The following is a 15929-nucleotide window of genomic DNA, read 5'->3' as shown; positions in this document are numbered from 1 at the left end:
TTTTCTAAAACCATGTTGTAGAGTACAGGAAAGATGTTTCACTCACATGAGATCCCTATCTCTTTAATTTTCTAAATCAACTTTTTGAATTTCTGTACACCCAAGCGTGTATGTTATTTTTGGTGTCTTACAGTGAGAGTTTTACACCTGTGTTGCCTTATATGTATAAGTATCATGTCTTTACTCCAACTCCTATGCATGTATATAGACACACATAAACACACACCCTCCAACCTAAGCAGCGTACACTTTTATCAACCAGCCCTAAGAGGATGATGATGATCCATGTTGGGTGTGGGCTGCCTGTTGTACCCAGGATCTAAATTCATGCTGGGACACGTGGTGAGTAAAACTAACAACTAAACCACAAGGTGTGTGTGTGTGTGTGTGTTTGTGTGTGTGTGGTTACTATATTTCATTACAATTTGTGTGTTACATGGACAGAGTTTTACACTGGTGTTGTTCCATCTCTTAAACTTGTATGTATCTAACATGTCTTTTACTCCTATGTGTATATACACACCCACACTATCTTGACCGTAAGCTGAGTGAACTACTTACTATTACGTCTTTCCAGTTCTGTATTATCAATTATATCTCAAATATGTATTTACTGCTGAATGGCTGCCCAGATTCAATGAAGATTTTTTTTTTTCTTTTGCTATTTTGACACATACACACACACAACCTAGTCTAAGCCAAGAACCCAATTATCAACCAGCCTTGAGGGGTGGATGAGCACCTGGGATGAGTGTGGCCTGACTGCCATATCCAGGATTGAACCCATATGCACCCTTGCTCACTCACGATCAGTAATGCTAATCACTACACCGCATGTGTGTGTGTGTGTGTGTGTGTGTGTGTGTGTGTGTGTGTGTGTGTGTGTGTGTGCGCGTGTGTGTGTGTGCACGCAAGAGTGAATGCTCTACCATGTATGTTCATGTGCTTATGTGTGTGGACTTATGTGGATGGAAGAGCAAGTGTGGATAAATGTTGCAGGAAAGGTCAATGGTTTTGGGTATGTTAAAAAATAAATAAAATTTACTTTTTTATTCATTCTCTAAACAACAGAGATGATCTCTACTAGCATTCAATTATTCTCTTTTCCTTGGAGTAAACATCCTGCCTTAAAACTACAATACTTGCGCATATATGGTTTCAGTTAATCTAAACATCACTTTGCATTCATGTAAACATTTGTGTATTTCCCTCTGGCTTGTACTTTTTTTTTTTCAATATGAAATCACAGGTTTCTCACAATGGATTTTGCTCATATATTCTCTTGGGCTTCTGTTAATGTGACTGATGATGTTTCTTGACATGTTTCTGTAGGTTGCTGCTGTCTGATGATCGGTAGGGACAACTAGGGCAGATGTATGGCTTCTCCCCTGTATGGGTGCGTAGATGAGTCTTGAGGTGATCACTGCGACTGACGCTGCGCCCACAGATGGGACAGATCACTGGTCGCCCACCCAACACCCGCCCACTGTACATCTGGGGGGCCGCCCACTGTAAAGAGACCCAACAATGTCACTACCGCCACACCAGCCACTCAGTTCAGAGGCTACAAGGCAATAACATCAGTTTGCAATGTTCATCGTTAAGCTTACAATGTCCCACAAAGCTGTGGAGCCAGGATTTCATTTAATGATTAATCAACCAAAATACGTGTCACATATCCAAAAAAAGAAACTGTGTAGAAAAAACATTATTTAACAACCAATAATATAATCTGAAGAAGCACTCTAATCCAATCATTAATCAGAATCAATTCAAACGACAAAAACCCTCAAGAATGGATAACCATCTCAATAATGATTACTCATTACCCCTGGACCAATTATAATTTACTTGTAGCTGAAATTGGAGTTAAAAGATATATTCACAACCCACAGTTATGACTACAGAAATGCCTGTTTTGACCAATAGCTTATAAAAGATAATTAACAACCATGAATTACTTTCCCCATATATGCAAAGTTGCTAAATCGATATCCAAATATCAAGAAAGCCTAATACTAACCAAATGACCACTGCACAAAAACTAGACAATGCATTTTAGTTCAGACAAATGCCTGGACTTTTAGTTTTATATCACTTACAGAGTGATTCAATAAAGTGCTCCTTTATGAAACTTTTTCAAAGCAGGCGTTTATGAAAACATTAGTTCTACAAGAATTTTTTTTCAAAACATTATGGCTTAACTTTGTCATATTCACTGTGGGCACAATCTATGTAAAGAGCTTCATATTACAGACATCAACCATAACTCTATGATATATAAGTTAGCATGATAGACATTACAATGGTATAACTTTGATGAATCTGATACAACTGCTTTGCTTAAGGATTTCATGGTAGCAAGAGGAGGAGACCATACCATATTTTTGTTATAGTTACTATGTTAGAATCTTGGCACGATGTGGAAAATCACTTGATCTACATTACATTAAATCTGGGCACGACTGTTGGCAGGGCTTAGTGATGGAGGGAGAGAACGTCGAGTATGAGTAGTCTGGTGCCGCTTCATAGAACTGGCATCTTTACAACGAAAGTCACACCGAGAGCAGGAATAAGGCATTTCCCCAGTGTGTGTGCGAACATGACGTCTCAAGTTGGAACTAAGACGAGACGTGTAAGGGCAATAAGGACATCTGTGAGTATTTTGAGATCCAAGATACACATTTTGAAGGTCTACTTGCAACCTCTGAGGACCCATTTGTACATCATGGGAGCCACCATACACAGTCTGATTGCCCATTTGTACATCTTCCAGGCCTGTATGCACTTCTGGGTCACGTCGCCCACTGCCAGATACCCACGAAGAGCTGCGCGCCCACTGCAAAGAGCACAACCTTGCTTTAGAATGAGAATATGCTGAGACCAACTGCAAACGAACAGCACAAATTTAGTTCAGCAACGAATTCAAATTCAGATTCCTATGTACAACAAAAATCTAACACTGAGAATGGGTACTGCATCCCAAATCAATCCATAAGAATATCCTCCACTATCCAATAACAATACATCGTTTAAAATTATGGTGATTTGATTCATACATTCTGTATGTCTATGATTATATCATATACCACCAAATCCTCAATAAAAAGCTTACACATCTTATGTTTATTGCAAATAACATGGTTTTACTATATCTTACCAAAGTCCCCAATTCCAACACTGATAATCTGTTAAGCAGCAGTTTTCCTATGGAAGTTCAAGCTGAGAGGTTATACTACTGGAGTCATGGACATCCGTCATTGCAGGAAAGTGACGTTTTATGTGCTTTTTCAGTGAGCTACTATCTCCTGTCTGAAATGGACAGTGAGGGCATGTAAATGGCTTTTCACCACTGTGAATTCGAATGTGCTTCTTGAGATTGCTCAAGTCAGAACACTTGTGAATACAGTGTGGGCACTGGTGGGGTCTTTCCCCAGTGTGTGTGCGAATATGATTCTCAAGATGCTGCCGTCGCTGTGCTACATATCCACACACACAGCAGACAAGATGAGAGCTTGATCCCCCCGTGCTACTACCTAGCTCCCCTCTGACTTGTGCAGCTGTGCAACCACCCGCCTCCCTGCCAGCAAGCGCAGCTATGCCACCACCCGCTTCTCTGTCACCGTGCGCGGCTGTCCACACCCACTGCAAAGAGACACACCCCAAATTACTCTTCACTACAATCTGCGGGGTTGTCATACACTGTCAAGGATGATATTGAGAACCGGCTATTTTCAGGCACAGTACTGAACATTTTTGGAAATAATGCTTTCTTAGTACTGATTGGCTACCATGCATTAACCAATAAAAGTTACAAGCCTGTTTATATTCAAGTGACACCAATATTTGCAAGCTGTGGTTCAAATTCTTTCTGCAACAATACTGGTTAGTACACACTAACACATTATGCCACTTGCTAATATACGGGAAAAAAGGAAAAAACTGCATTTCACTGACCAGTAGAAAAACGTTAATAAAGATCATAACTTGATCAAACTGAGCAAAATACTGGTTTTTCATCTCTTCTAAAATCTTAATAATGTAGAACTGTATACAAAATGATATAAAAATATTACAAAAATGAGGCTAGGGCGACCACATTGTGCTGGGTGAAGAACAAACGATGATGTCCCATTTGAAGTCAATGATACACTTAAATCTCACATACATCTAATTCTCACAGCTAAATAAAGTGATGAACATTATTGATCACAATACTACAAAAATCAAATGATGAGCAAATCATTTTTCATACATGATTCCTTGTTATTTCATGTTCTTCCTTTCTCATGATTCCTTATCATTCCATTCCTTCCATGGTTTTCTCTGTTGCATCATAAAATGCTACAGAATCGAACATCTTACCTTACCTTAAATTTGTCTTGGAAACTTATCTACCCCTATGGCTCATTCTCTGAACAAGATGCTTTGTAATTCCTCTGCTCACTCAGGATGTTGGAGCCACTACAGGCCAAGGAAACCACAACATGAGGGCTGGTCTGGCATAATTTGTAAGCTCATGTTTAGGCAATTGTTACATTTCTCCAACGAACAGTCTATACAGTATTCTTAACCTTTTTGGTGTGAAAGTGATATTTCTTATCCTCCCATGAGGAAAAAGAAAATCAAAATCCTTTTATGTTATTCATTAGTGGGTACACTAAACCTATAGTTTTTTCCTTAGGAATCAGCCTTAACCATTCCTTATTCATGAAGGGCACAATGAATACCTGAGTGGTCAATCTTAATTGAGCAATTAACTTCAACTTTTTCTCATATGATGAGGGGCAGAAACCCTATAAAACCTCTAAAATTTGTATTGCTTAAGTTCAGGAACCTCTAAATCTATCTATCTGTATCTCTGATACCAATTCCCTCTGGGTACTCCCATCAAGGGGTGGCCATGGCAAAAGGATTCCACTTATCCCTGTCCTTACATGCCTCCCTCGCACACACCATTCCATGCATTCTTCTTCCGTTTCTCTCCTTCCAGTATTCTTCCACCCTATTTGCCCATGTCACAGGTGGTCTTCCACTCACACCAACCCCTTTAATTGTACTACCTTACACTCTCCTTATAAACTCCCAGTCTTGCATTCCTTCCATATGCCCAAACCACCTCAAAGCATTATGTTTCACTCATTCTACCACTTCACAATTCATTCCTTTTGTATTCATTTTCATACTACATATCTCATACTCTAATTTCTTTCTTCATTCCATCTAGCCATCTCAACTCAGGTCAGGGTTGGGAGGACTATGCTATCCCTTAATCCTCTCTTCACTTCCACACTTACATCTCTACCCTTCATTATTCTATTAAGGAACCCAATGACTCATCTACCCTACTACTCTCCCTTATCTATCCTTCCACATCACCACACTTACCAAAAGACAGCTCCCAGGTACTTAAATTCCCTCACTTCTTCCAGTCTTCCTCCACCCCCATATCCACTGCACAATTTAGTACACTTTATTCTTTCACTCTACATGGTTTTACAAAATCTATACTTTCACTCAATTTCCTTTCAAATACCATTACTTTACTTTTACTTACATTTACCTTCAATATCCTACGCTTACTTACAACATAAAAGACTCTTACAACCTTCTGCAACTCCTTGTCACTCTCCACAAACAACATGGTATCATTCGCAAAGAGGCTTGTCACTAACCACCATATCTCACCGCCACACTCCATCTCTGCACCCATTTTCCCTACTTTTGGTTTCCTCTCTTTTATCACTCTATCCATGTATATACATTAAAAAGTCACGGTAACATCACACAGCCCTGCCTCACACCTACATGTATCCCAAAACTTGCTCGGCTCTCCATCCACTCTTACACATGCATTTACTCTCTACAGAAGGCCTTCACACCATCCACCAGTTTCCCCTATACCATATATCCTTGACCCATCCCTTAAAGCGTTCCAATCGACTCTTGTCATATGCTTTCTCTAGATGCATAATAGTGACATACTTCTTAACTTTTGCTCAATACTTTTCCATGGTTATTTTTACAATAAAAATCTGATCCTCACATCCCCTACCTTTCCTAAAACCCACTTGCTCTTCACTTATTCTGCATTCAGTCACTTCCCTTACTCTGTCAATTATTATTCATGTATGCACTTTTCCTGGTATACTTAATAGACTTATTCCCCTATAATTGCTAAATACATCCTTCACATCTTTTCCTTTGAATAAAGGAACAATAATAGCTTTCACCCAAACCTCAGGCACAACCTTCTGTTTCCAAGCTAAATTACATATAAGATGCAGCTGTAATCAGCTGTAATTCAGCTGCAATCCCATCCACTCCAGGTGCCTTTTTTCTACCTTCCGCCTCATTATTGCCCTTCTTACCTCCCGTTTTGCTACAGACCCCTGCAATCATATCCTCTTCCTTCCCTCCTCCATACCCATGCATGTAACAACTGCTGCCTCCCCTTCTCCCATATTCATCAGTTCTTCATAATACTCTTTCCATCTTCCCTTCTTTTCTTGGAAAATTCTACAAAATTCAGAAATTTTGACAGCCTGCAAAATGACAATCTAACCAGTCTTTTGAACTTTCCTTTATGGTACAACATGTATTCCTTGCTTAACATCATTAACTGAAGTTCATCCTTCCAGAAGAATAGTGGTTACATTCCAGACCCTTTGGAAACCTCTTACAAAACCAACAATTTTCTATTCACTTAACATCAATACACCTCCAGAAAAACAAAAGTAATAATTAACATACTTTATTATACTAATCATACATAAATAATTTTTAGATTGGCTGTTTGTAACATCTGAAAACCATAGTTAGCCTTCTGACAGGCCTAATCACAGCTACAAACAAGTAACCAACCCAGGCATCCACACACTGTCACTATCAACTATGTAAGCATTCTCAGCTAACAACCATTATCATCATCAAGAACTAATGTAGTAACAATACTTCATTAGCTTTATAAGGTACAATAGGTAATCAGGAAAGGTAGCTATCATAACCCAGTGTTTGGTAGCTGGCTCCACTGGTTCAGAGGGTACATCTCCATTTCAATATAGCTATAAAGTGCTGTTACCTACTGATACCAATTGCCAATGTTTTGCATATCTTTATATAGAAAGGAGGTGTTCTATACATAACCTTTAAATCAGTGATCGTAAGTTCAGTAACACATCATCACCTGACATCAGGAAGGTTTGCAATTTTTCAGTGTTTTGGAATCAAAAATGCCATCTATTGACAATTCCATTAAACAAATATGTTTTACCACTTGTCATATCATAATATTGCAACAGGCTTTTATAACAAGCAAAATAACAACCTAACTATGCTGTTACCACTAAGACAATATGACATTTATAAATGGTAAGAACATCACTATGCTGTTACCACTAACAAATACAAAATTTACTGGTGGTCACAACTTCATGTAATATTCAAATATGATTAAAGGTAATAATTTTGTCATCCACTCAAACACATTCTTGGTTACAGGATTTGTTAATAAATGGCCATGTTGATACCAAAGCATTTAAAATAGCGACCTACCTAATGTCAGCTGAAGTATTATTGAGCATTCAATTACATCAAAAAATTATTTTTGTATAAAGCACCTTTTTCAATAAATGTGCAAAACATGTGCACGAATTGCTACATGTTCACAACAGCACTTATGGCTCAATCTATCATCAATAACTAAAAGAAATTGTTGAACATTTTATACCAAATACACTATATAAAAGCACCTGAGATAATAAACAGCTTGCTTATCAAAATATCTTTTGGACTACATTTAAATTTCATAATGCAAACATAATGAGTAGTTGCATAAGTTAAGAATAATATGTGTGTTCATGCCATCTTGAATCAGAACAATAATACTTTGATTACCTCTCTTATCTTACGGCTACATTTTCTCTTGAACATTGCACAAGTGGCAACCATATTCTAATGCATTATATATCTGTAAAGAAGGGTGACTATAAAATTTTGTTAATTTTTTTCCTATTTGGATTTCTTTTGGAGTAATCGGCTTTCCTTTCATCAAAGATGAAACAAAGAAAGAACATTTAAAAAGCTGGCATTAAGCAAGAAAGTCTTGATTGACTTGTACTGCAGTCCTTAATTCTTCATCTATTTGAAGTTTATTGACTTTTAAGTCTCCATACATTGCACTTGTATACACTGTACACAAAATTTCTGCTCATTCACTTCAAGATTTGGAAAGGCCAAGGTCCCAAGCAATCTAAATCTTTAAGGTTATTCTGTTCTGACAGCGTGGGCACAGTTGTGGGCACCTCAGACATGATAACTGCCAAAAGAAGGTGCACAACTGCTGACCAAGGTTACTTGCAGATTACTGGGGGCCTGCAGGCTGCTCCAATGACTTGTCCTTATTATGAGATGTCATCAAAGGCCGGCCAACAGACCTTAGTATGTGAGTGGACTTCAATCTTATGTGGGGAAATTAAAGTAGACTGACCCAATCTCACCTTGCTACATAAGCATATATGAATGCCAATAGCCCCGAAAGGGTTAATGACAGAATGCAATGTACGCGGTAAATTGGGAAGTTTAACATTCTTATTTGAATGGACAGGATCTAGTTATTACATAAAAAAATATCCTGAAAAAGTAATAGCTTCAACTGTGAATAATTATGGATATTTAATCTATTCCTACATATATTTACCACACATCTTCAATTTCCATGCCTATCATGCCAAAAGATAACTATTTTCCAATACTAATTGGAAACTATGCTTTACATGATTCAGAATATAAATCTATGATATAGTTCTCTGTCAAAGCTAGGGAGAATCAAACATCAACATTTCCAGTAGTTTAAGTGTTCACTAATGTAAATGAAGACTAAAAAAGATCTTTGCATATCTTCTAACTCTGCAATTTCACCTGCCTTAAAATGTGAAGGTAATGCTGCCACATAATAGTACAGTATTCTAAATGAGAGAGTATAATTGTCCTGAAGGGGATCAACATTAATTTCCCTTCTATGCCTTGAAGGTTTGTTAAATGTAACATTAGTGGACATAACTGTTGCTCTCTTATGCCTGAGGAAAGCAAAGTCAGCAAATATTATTACTTAAAAGGTCCTTTAAATTTCTTCTTCAAGGTATGATGGGGTTTGTTTCTTTCGATGTTCTGTACTTTTTTCATTCTTCAACTTAGCCCACATATGATGTTATTAAAACCCAAATCTAAATTCTAAGGAAGCAAAATTTTAATGTATAGTGCAGTATTCTACTTCTTGTCTTCAGATTCTTAAAAACCTTGTCTCCCTCTCCATACATTACCAAAAGCACTGTCACACTTTCACATTTTCTATTCTGTCATCTCTTCTTTGGACTTGATTATCAACTGCAGATGTCTGGGCATGGAACTGGCAAGGTTCCCAAAATTTTCAACAAACATCATCATTTTAGGGCTGCAGGGTCTTAATATCCTGAATGAGGCGAGGTACTAATGAAGTGTTGCAGGAAGCAGCAGCCTAATCATGCATTCTGAGCACCAGTACACCTACAAATCTCACATGCACCCATATTTTCTGTTCTTTTTGCATAAAAACAAGAATTTGGGCATTCTTCTCCTTAACAAAAGGTTAGAACCAACCATCTTGAAGAAATACAAAGCCGGGGGGGATGTTTCCAAAACGAAGAGGCAGCCTGGAAGAGTAAAGAAAGAACACTGTTCTCTCAAGTCAACCTGAGGCACACAGAGGCAGGTTACTGGTGATTATACCATTAGAAACAGTAGTCTCAGTGACCAGATGTTCCATGTTTTCATTTTGAGAGTATCATATGCTTGTATCAACAATATACCTTGGCCATTTATTGCTTATAAATATACAGAGCAGATGATGCTTATTTGTGAGCCATGCACTAAATCATCTAATGCCTCCTCTATCTTTCCAAAAGGAGATTTGAGAGGTATCAATCAGCAGAAGCCATATTCAGCGACACAGTAGGTATGTCTCCTTTCACAACTCAGTGTGTCAAAAAGTTACATTGTTGTTCCTCTTATCAGTCACGCACTTCAATATCCTGTAGGCCAAAGTAGCCTAACAATAACTTACATGGTAGGGTACATTTTGCAGATATCTGTCCCAAAAATTTTTAGTTCTTGACAGTGCATTCCCTAATCTTTCAAATATATACAGGTAATGAGATGGAACAAAATCAGGACAGAAATTAAACGTTTTAAAGTTTTTCCACATGGCATTCCATAATGTTTCATATTATATTTCTATTCATTTTGCTTTGTCGTTGTCTCCCGTGTTAGCGAGGTAGCGCAAGGAAACAAACGAAAGAATGGCCCAACCCAACCACATACACATGTATATACATACACGTCCACACACGCAAATATACATACCTATACATCTCATAAATACATATATATATATACACACACACAGACATATACATATATACACATGTACATAATTCATACTGTCTGCCTTTATTCATTCCCATCGCCACCTTGCCACACATGAAATAACAACCCCTCCCCCCTCATGTGTGCAAGGTAGCGCTAGGAAAAGACAACAAAGGCCCCATTCATTCACACTCAGTCTCTAGCTGTCATGTAATAATGCACCGAAACCACAGCTCCCTTTCCATATCCAGGCCCCACAGAACTTTCCATGGTTTACCCCAGATGCTTCACATGCCCTGGTTCAATCCACTGACAGCACGTCGACCCCGGTATACCACATCGTTCCAATTCACTCTATTCCTTGCACTCCTTTCACCCTCCTGCATCAAAACTACTAACACACTCACTCAGCTGCTCCCAAAACACTTGCGTCTCATGAACTTTCTTCTCATGCTCAGGTGCATATCCACCAATAATCACCCATCTCTCTCCATCAACTTTCAGTTTTACCCATATCAATCTAGAATTTACTTTCTTACACTCTATCACATACTCCCACCACTCCTGTTTCAGGAGTAGTGCTACTCCTTCCCTTGCTCTTGTCCTCTCACTAACCCTCCACTTTACTCCCAAGACATTCCCAAACCACTCTTCCCCTTTACCCTTGAGGTTCGTTTCACTCAGAGCCAAAACATCCAGGTTCCTTTCCTCAAACATACTACCTATCTCTCCTTTTTTCTCACCTTGGTTACGTCCACACATATTTAGACACCCCAATCTGAGCCTTCGAGGAGGATGAGCACTACATGTGTGACTCCTTCTTCTGTTTCCCCTTTTAGAAAGATGAAATACAAGGAGGGGAGTGTTTCCAGCAGTGGAATTTATCAAAAAAGGGGTGAGTGTATTGTTGACTGGTTGGTAAGGTTATTTAATGTATGTATGACTCATGGTGAGGTGCCTGAGGATTGGCAGAATGCTTGCATAGTGCCATTGTACAAAAGCAAAGGGGATAAAAGTGAGTGCTCAAATTACAGAGGTATAAGTTTGTTGAGTATTCCTGGGAAATTATATGGGAGGGTACTGATTGAGAGGGTGAACACATGTACAGAGCATCAGATTGGAGAAGACTAGTGTGGTTTCAGGAGTGATAGAGGATGTGTGGATCAGGTGTTTGCTTTGAAGAATGTATGTAAGAAATACTTAGAAAGGCAAATGGATTTGTATGTAGCATTTATGAATCTGGAGAAAGCATATGCTAGAGTTGATAGAGATGCTCTGTGGAAGGTATTAAGAATATATGGTGTGGGAGGCAAGTTGTTAGAAGCACTGAAAAGTTTTTATCGAGGATGTAAGGCATGTGTACGTGTAGAAAGAGAAGAAAGTGATTGGTTCTCAGTGAATGTAGGTTTGCGGCAGGGGTGTGTGATGTCTCCATGGTTGTTTAATTTGCTTATGGATGGAGTTGTTAGGGAGGTGAATGCAAGAGTTTTGGAAAGAGGGGCAAGTATGCAGTCTGTTGTGGATGAGAGAGCATGGGAAGTGAGTCAGTTGTTGTTCGCTGATGATACAGTGCTGGTGGCTGATTCATGTTAGAAACTGCAGAAGCTGGTGACTGAGTTTGGTAAAGTGTGTGAAAGAAGAAAGTTAAGAGTAAATGTGAATAAGAGCAAGGTTATTAGGTACAGTAGGGTTGAGGGTCACGTCAATTGGGAGGTAAGTTCAAATGGAAAAAAACTGTAGGAAGTGAAGTGTTTTAGATATCTGGGAGTGGATTTGGCAGCGGATGGAACCATGGAAGCGGAAGTGAATCATAGGGTGGGGAAGGGGGCGAAAGTTCTGGGAGCATTGAAGAATGTGTGGAAGTCGAGAACATTACCTCGGAAAGCAAAAATGGGTATGTTTGAAGGAATAGTGGTTCCAACAATGTTATATGGTTGTGGGGCATGGGCTATGGATAGAGTTGTGTGCAGGAGGGTGAATGTGCTGAAAATGAAATGTTTGAGGACAATATGTGGTGTGAGGTGGTTTGATAGAGTAAGTAATGAAAGGGTAACAGAGATGCGTGGTAGTAAAAAGAGTGTGGTTGAGAGAGCAGAAGAGGGTGTTTTGAAATGGTTTGGTCACATGGAGAGAATGAGTGAGGAAAGATTGATCAAGAGGATATATGTGTCAGAGGTGGAGGGAACGATAAGTGGGAGACCAAATTGGAGGTGGAAAGATGAAGTGAAAAAGATTTTGAGTGTTCAGGGCCTGAACATGCAGGAGGGTGAAAGGCGTGCAAGGAATAGAGTGAATTGGAATGATGTTGTATACCGGGGTCGACATGCTGTCAATGGATTGAACCAGGGCATGTGAAGCGTTTGGGGTAAACCATGTAATGTTCTGTGGGGCCTGGATGTGGAAAGGGAGCTGTGGTTTCGGTGCATTATTACATGACAGCTAAAAACTGAGTGTGAACGAATGTGGTGTTTGTTGTCTTTTCCTAGTGCTACCTCTCACACATGAGGGGTGAGGGGGTTGTTATTTCATGTGTGGTGAGGTGGCGATATGAATGAATAGAGGCAGACTATGAATTATGTACATGTGTATATATGTATATGTCTGTGTGTGTATATATATGTGTACATTGAGATGTATAGGTATGTATATTTGCGTGTGTGGACGTGTATGTATGTACATGTGTTGTGTATGTGGTTGAGTTGGGCCATTCTTTTGTCTGTTTCCTTGCGCTACCTCGATAACGCGGGAGACAGCGACAAAGCAAAATAAAAAAATGAAAAATATATATATATATATATATATATATATATATATATATATATATTTTTTTTCTTTTAAACTATTCGCCATTTCCCGCGTTAGCGAGGTAGCGTTAGGAACAGAGGACTGGGCCTTTTTTGGAATATCCTCACCTGGCCCCCTCTGTTCCTTCTTTTGGAACATTAAAAAAAAAACGAGAGGGGAGGATTTCCAGCCCCCCGCTCCCTCCCCTTTTAGTCGCCTTCTACGGCACGCAGGGAATACGTGGGAAGTATTCTTAATCCCCTATCCCCAGGGATAATATATATATATATATATATATATATATATATATATATATATATATATATATATATATATATATATATATGTGTGTGTGTGTGTGTGTGTGTGTGTGTGTATGTATATGTGCGTGTGTATGTGTATGTATATATATATGTATAAATATATATATTATCCCTGGGGATAGGGATGAAAGAATACATCCCACGCATTCCTCGCGTGTCGTAGAAGGCGATTAGAGGGGACGGGAGTGGGGGGCCAGAAATCCTCCCCTCCTTGTATTTTTTAACTTTCTAAAATGGGAAACAGAAGAAGGAGTCACGCGGGGAGTGCTCATCCTCCTCGAAGGCTCAGACTGGGGTGCCTATATGTGTGTGGATGTAACCAAGAGGTGAAAAAAGGAGAGATAGGTAGTATGTTTGAGGAAAGGAACCTGGATGTTTTGGCTCTGAGTGAAACGAAGCTCAAGGGTAAAGGGGAAGAGTGGTTTGGGAATGTCTTGGGAGTAAAGTCAGGGGTTAGTGAGAGGACAAGAGCAAGGGAAGGAGTAGCAGTGCTCCTGAAACAGGAGTTGTGGGAGTATGTGATAGAATGTAAGAAAGTAAATTCTCGATTAATATGGGCAAAACTGAAAGTTGATGGAGAGAGATGGGTGATTATTGGTGCATATGCACCTGGGCATGAGAAGAAAGATCATGAGAGGCAAGTGTTTTGGGAGCAGCTGAATGAGTGTGTTAGTGGTTTTGATGCACGAGACCGGGTTATAGTGATGGGTGATTTGAATGCAAAGGTGAGTAATGTGGCAGTTGAGGGAATAATTGGTATACATGGGGTGTTCAGTGTTGTAAATGGAAATGGTGAAGAGCTTGTAGATTTATGTGCTGAAAAAGGACCTGTGATTGGGAATACCTGGTTTAAAAAGCGAGATATACATAAGTATACGTATGTAAGTAGGAGAGATGGCTAGAGAGCATTATTGGATTACGTGTTAATTGACAGGAGCGCGAAAGAGAGACTTTTGGATGTTAATGTGCTGAGAGGTGCAACTGGAGGGATGTCTGATCATTATCTTGTGGAGGCTAAGGTGAAGATTTGTATGGGTTTTCAGAAAAGAAGAGTGAATGTTGGGGTGAAGAGGGTGGTGAGAGTAAGTGAGCTTGGGAAGGAGACTTGTGTGAGGAAGTACCAAGAGAGACTGAGTACAGAATGGAAAAAAGGTGAGAACAATGGAAGTAAGGGGAGTGGGGGAGGAATGGGATGTATTTAGGGAATCAGTGATGGATTGCGCAAAAGATGCTTGTGGCATGAGAAGAGTGGGAGGTGGGTTGGTTAGAAAGGGTAGTGAGTGGTGGGATGAAGAAGTAAGATTATTAGTGAAAGAGAAGAGAGAGGCATTTGGACGATTTTTGCAGGGAAAAAATGCAACTGAGTGGGAGATGTATAAAAGAAAGAGACAGGAGGTCAAGAGAAAGGTGCAAGAGGTGAAAAAGAGGGCAAATGAGAGTTGGGATGAGAGAGTATCATTAAATTTTAGGGAGAATAAAAAGATGTTCTGGAAGGAGGTAAATAAAGTGCGTAAGACAAGGGAGCAAATGGGAACTTCAGTGAAGGGCGCAAATGGGGAGGTGATAACAAGTGGTGGTGATGTGAGAAGGAGATGGAGTGAGTATTTTGAAGGTTTGTTGAATGTGTTTGATGATAGAGTGGCAGATATAGGGTGTTTTGGTCGAGGTGGTGTGCAAAGTGAGAGGGTTAGGGAAAATGATTTGGTAAACAGAGAAGAGGTAGTAAAAGCTTTGCGGAAGATAAAAGCCGGCAAGGCAGCAGGTTTGGATTTGCCCCCTCCCCCACCCTATGATCCACTTCCGCTTCCATGGTTCCATCCGCTGCCAGATCCACTCCCAGATATCTAAAACACTTCACTTCCTCCAGTTTTTCTCCATTCAAACTCACCTCCCAATTGACTTGACCCTCAACCCTACTGTACCTAATAACCTTGCTCTTATTCACATTTACTCTTAACTTTCTTCTTTCACACACTTTACCAAACTCAGTCACCAGCTTCTGCAGTTTCTCACATGAATCAGCCACCAGCACTGTATCATCAGCGAACAACAACTGACTCACTTCCCAAGCTCTCTCATCCCCAACAGACTTCATACTTGTCCCTCTTTCCAAAACTCTTGCATTCACCTCCCTAACAACCCCATCCATAAACAAATTAAACAACCATGGAGACATCACACACCCCTGCCGCAAACCTACATTCACTGAGAACCAATCACTTTCCTCTCTTCCTACACGTACACATGCCTTACCTCCTCGATAAAAACTTTTCACTGCTTCTAACAACTTGCCTCCCACACCATATATTCTTAATACCTTCCACAGAGCATCTCTATCAACTCTTATCATATGCCTTCTCCAGATCCATAAATGCTACATACAAATCCATTTGCTTTTCTAAGTATTTCTCACATACATTC

General features: G+C 39.5%; 1 protein-coding gene across 17 annotated transcripts in view; it reads right to left on the bottom strand.

Moving 5' to 3' along the window:
* LOC139751609 (uncharacterized) overlaps positions 1 to 15929 on the bottom strand; it is a 430524-nt gene that overhangs the window by 206439 nt on the left and 208156 nt on the right. For 2 of the 17 annotated variants that reach the window (XM_071667209.1, XM_071667211.1), the window contains exons 5-6: positions 3161 to 3645; positions 1516 to 2839 (exon numbers count right to left, since the gene is read on the bottom strand). The exons of 10 other annotated variants lie outside the window; for them this stretch is intronic. In XM_071667209.1, the coding sequence (XP_071523310.1) occupies positions 3208 to 3645 (438 nt within the window). In that variant the 3' untranslated portion in view covers positions 1516 to 2839; positions 3161 to 3207. 5 more of the 17 variants (XM_071667213.1, XR_011713395.1, XM_071667228.1 and 2 more) reach the window with 5 other exon arrangements.

This window comes from Panulirus ornatus, chromosome 11, assembly GCF_036320965.1.
Source record: "Panulirus ornatus isolate Po-2019 chromosome 11, ASM3632096v1, whole genome shotgun sequence".
NCBI classification, from domain to species: domain Eukaryota; kingdom Metazoa; phylum Arthropoda; class Malacostraca; order Decapoda; family Palinuridae; genus Panulirus; species Panulirus ornatus.
This window is presented reverse-complemented; position numbering and strand designations above follow the sequence as displayed.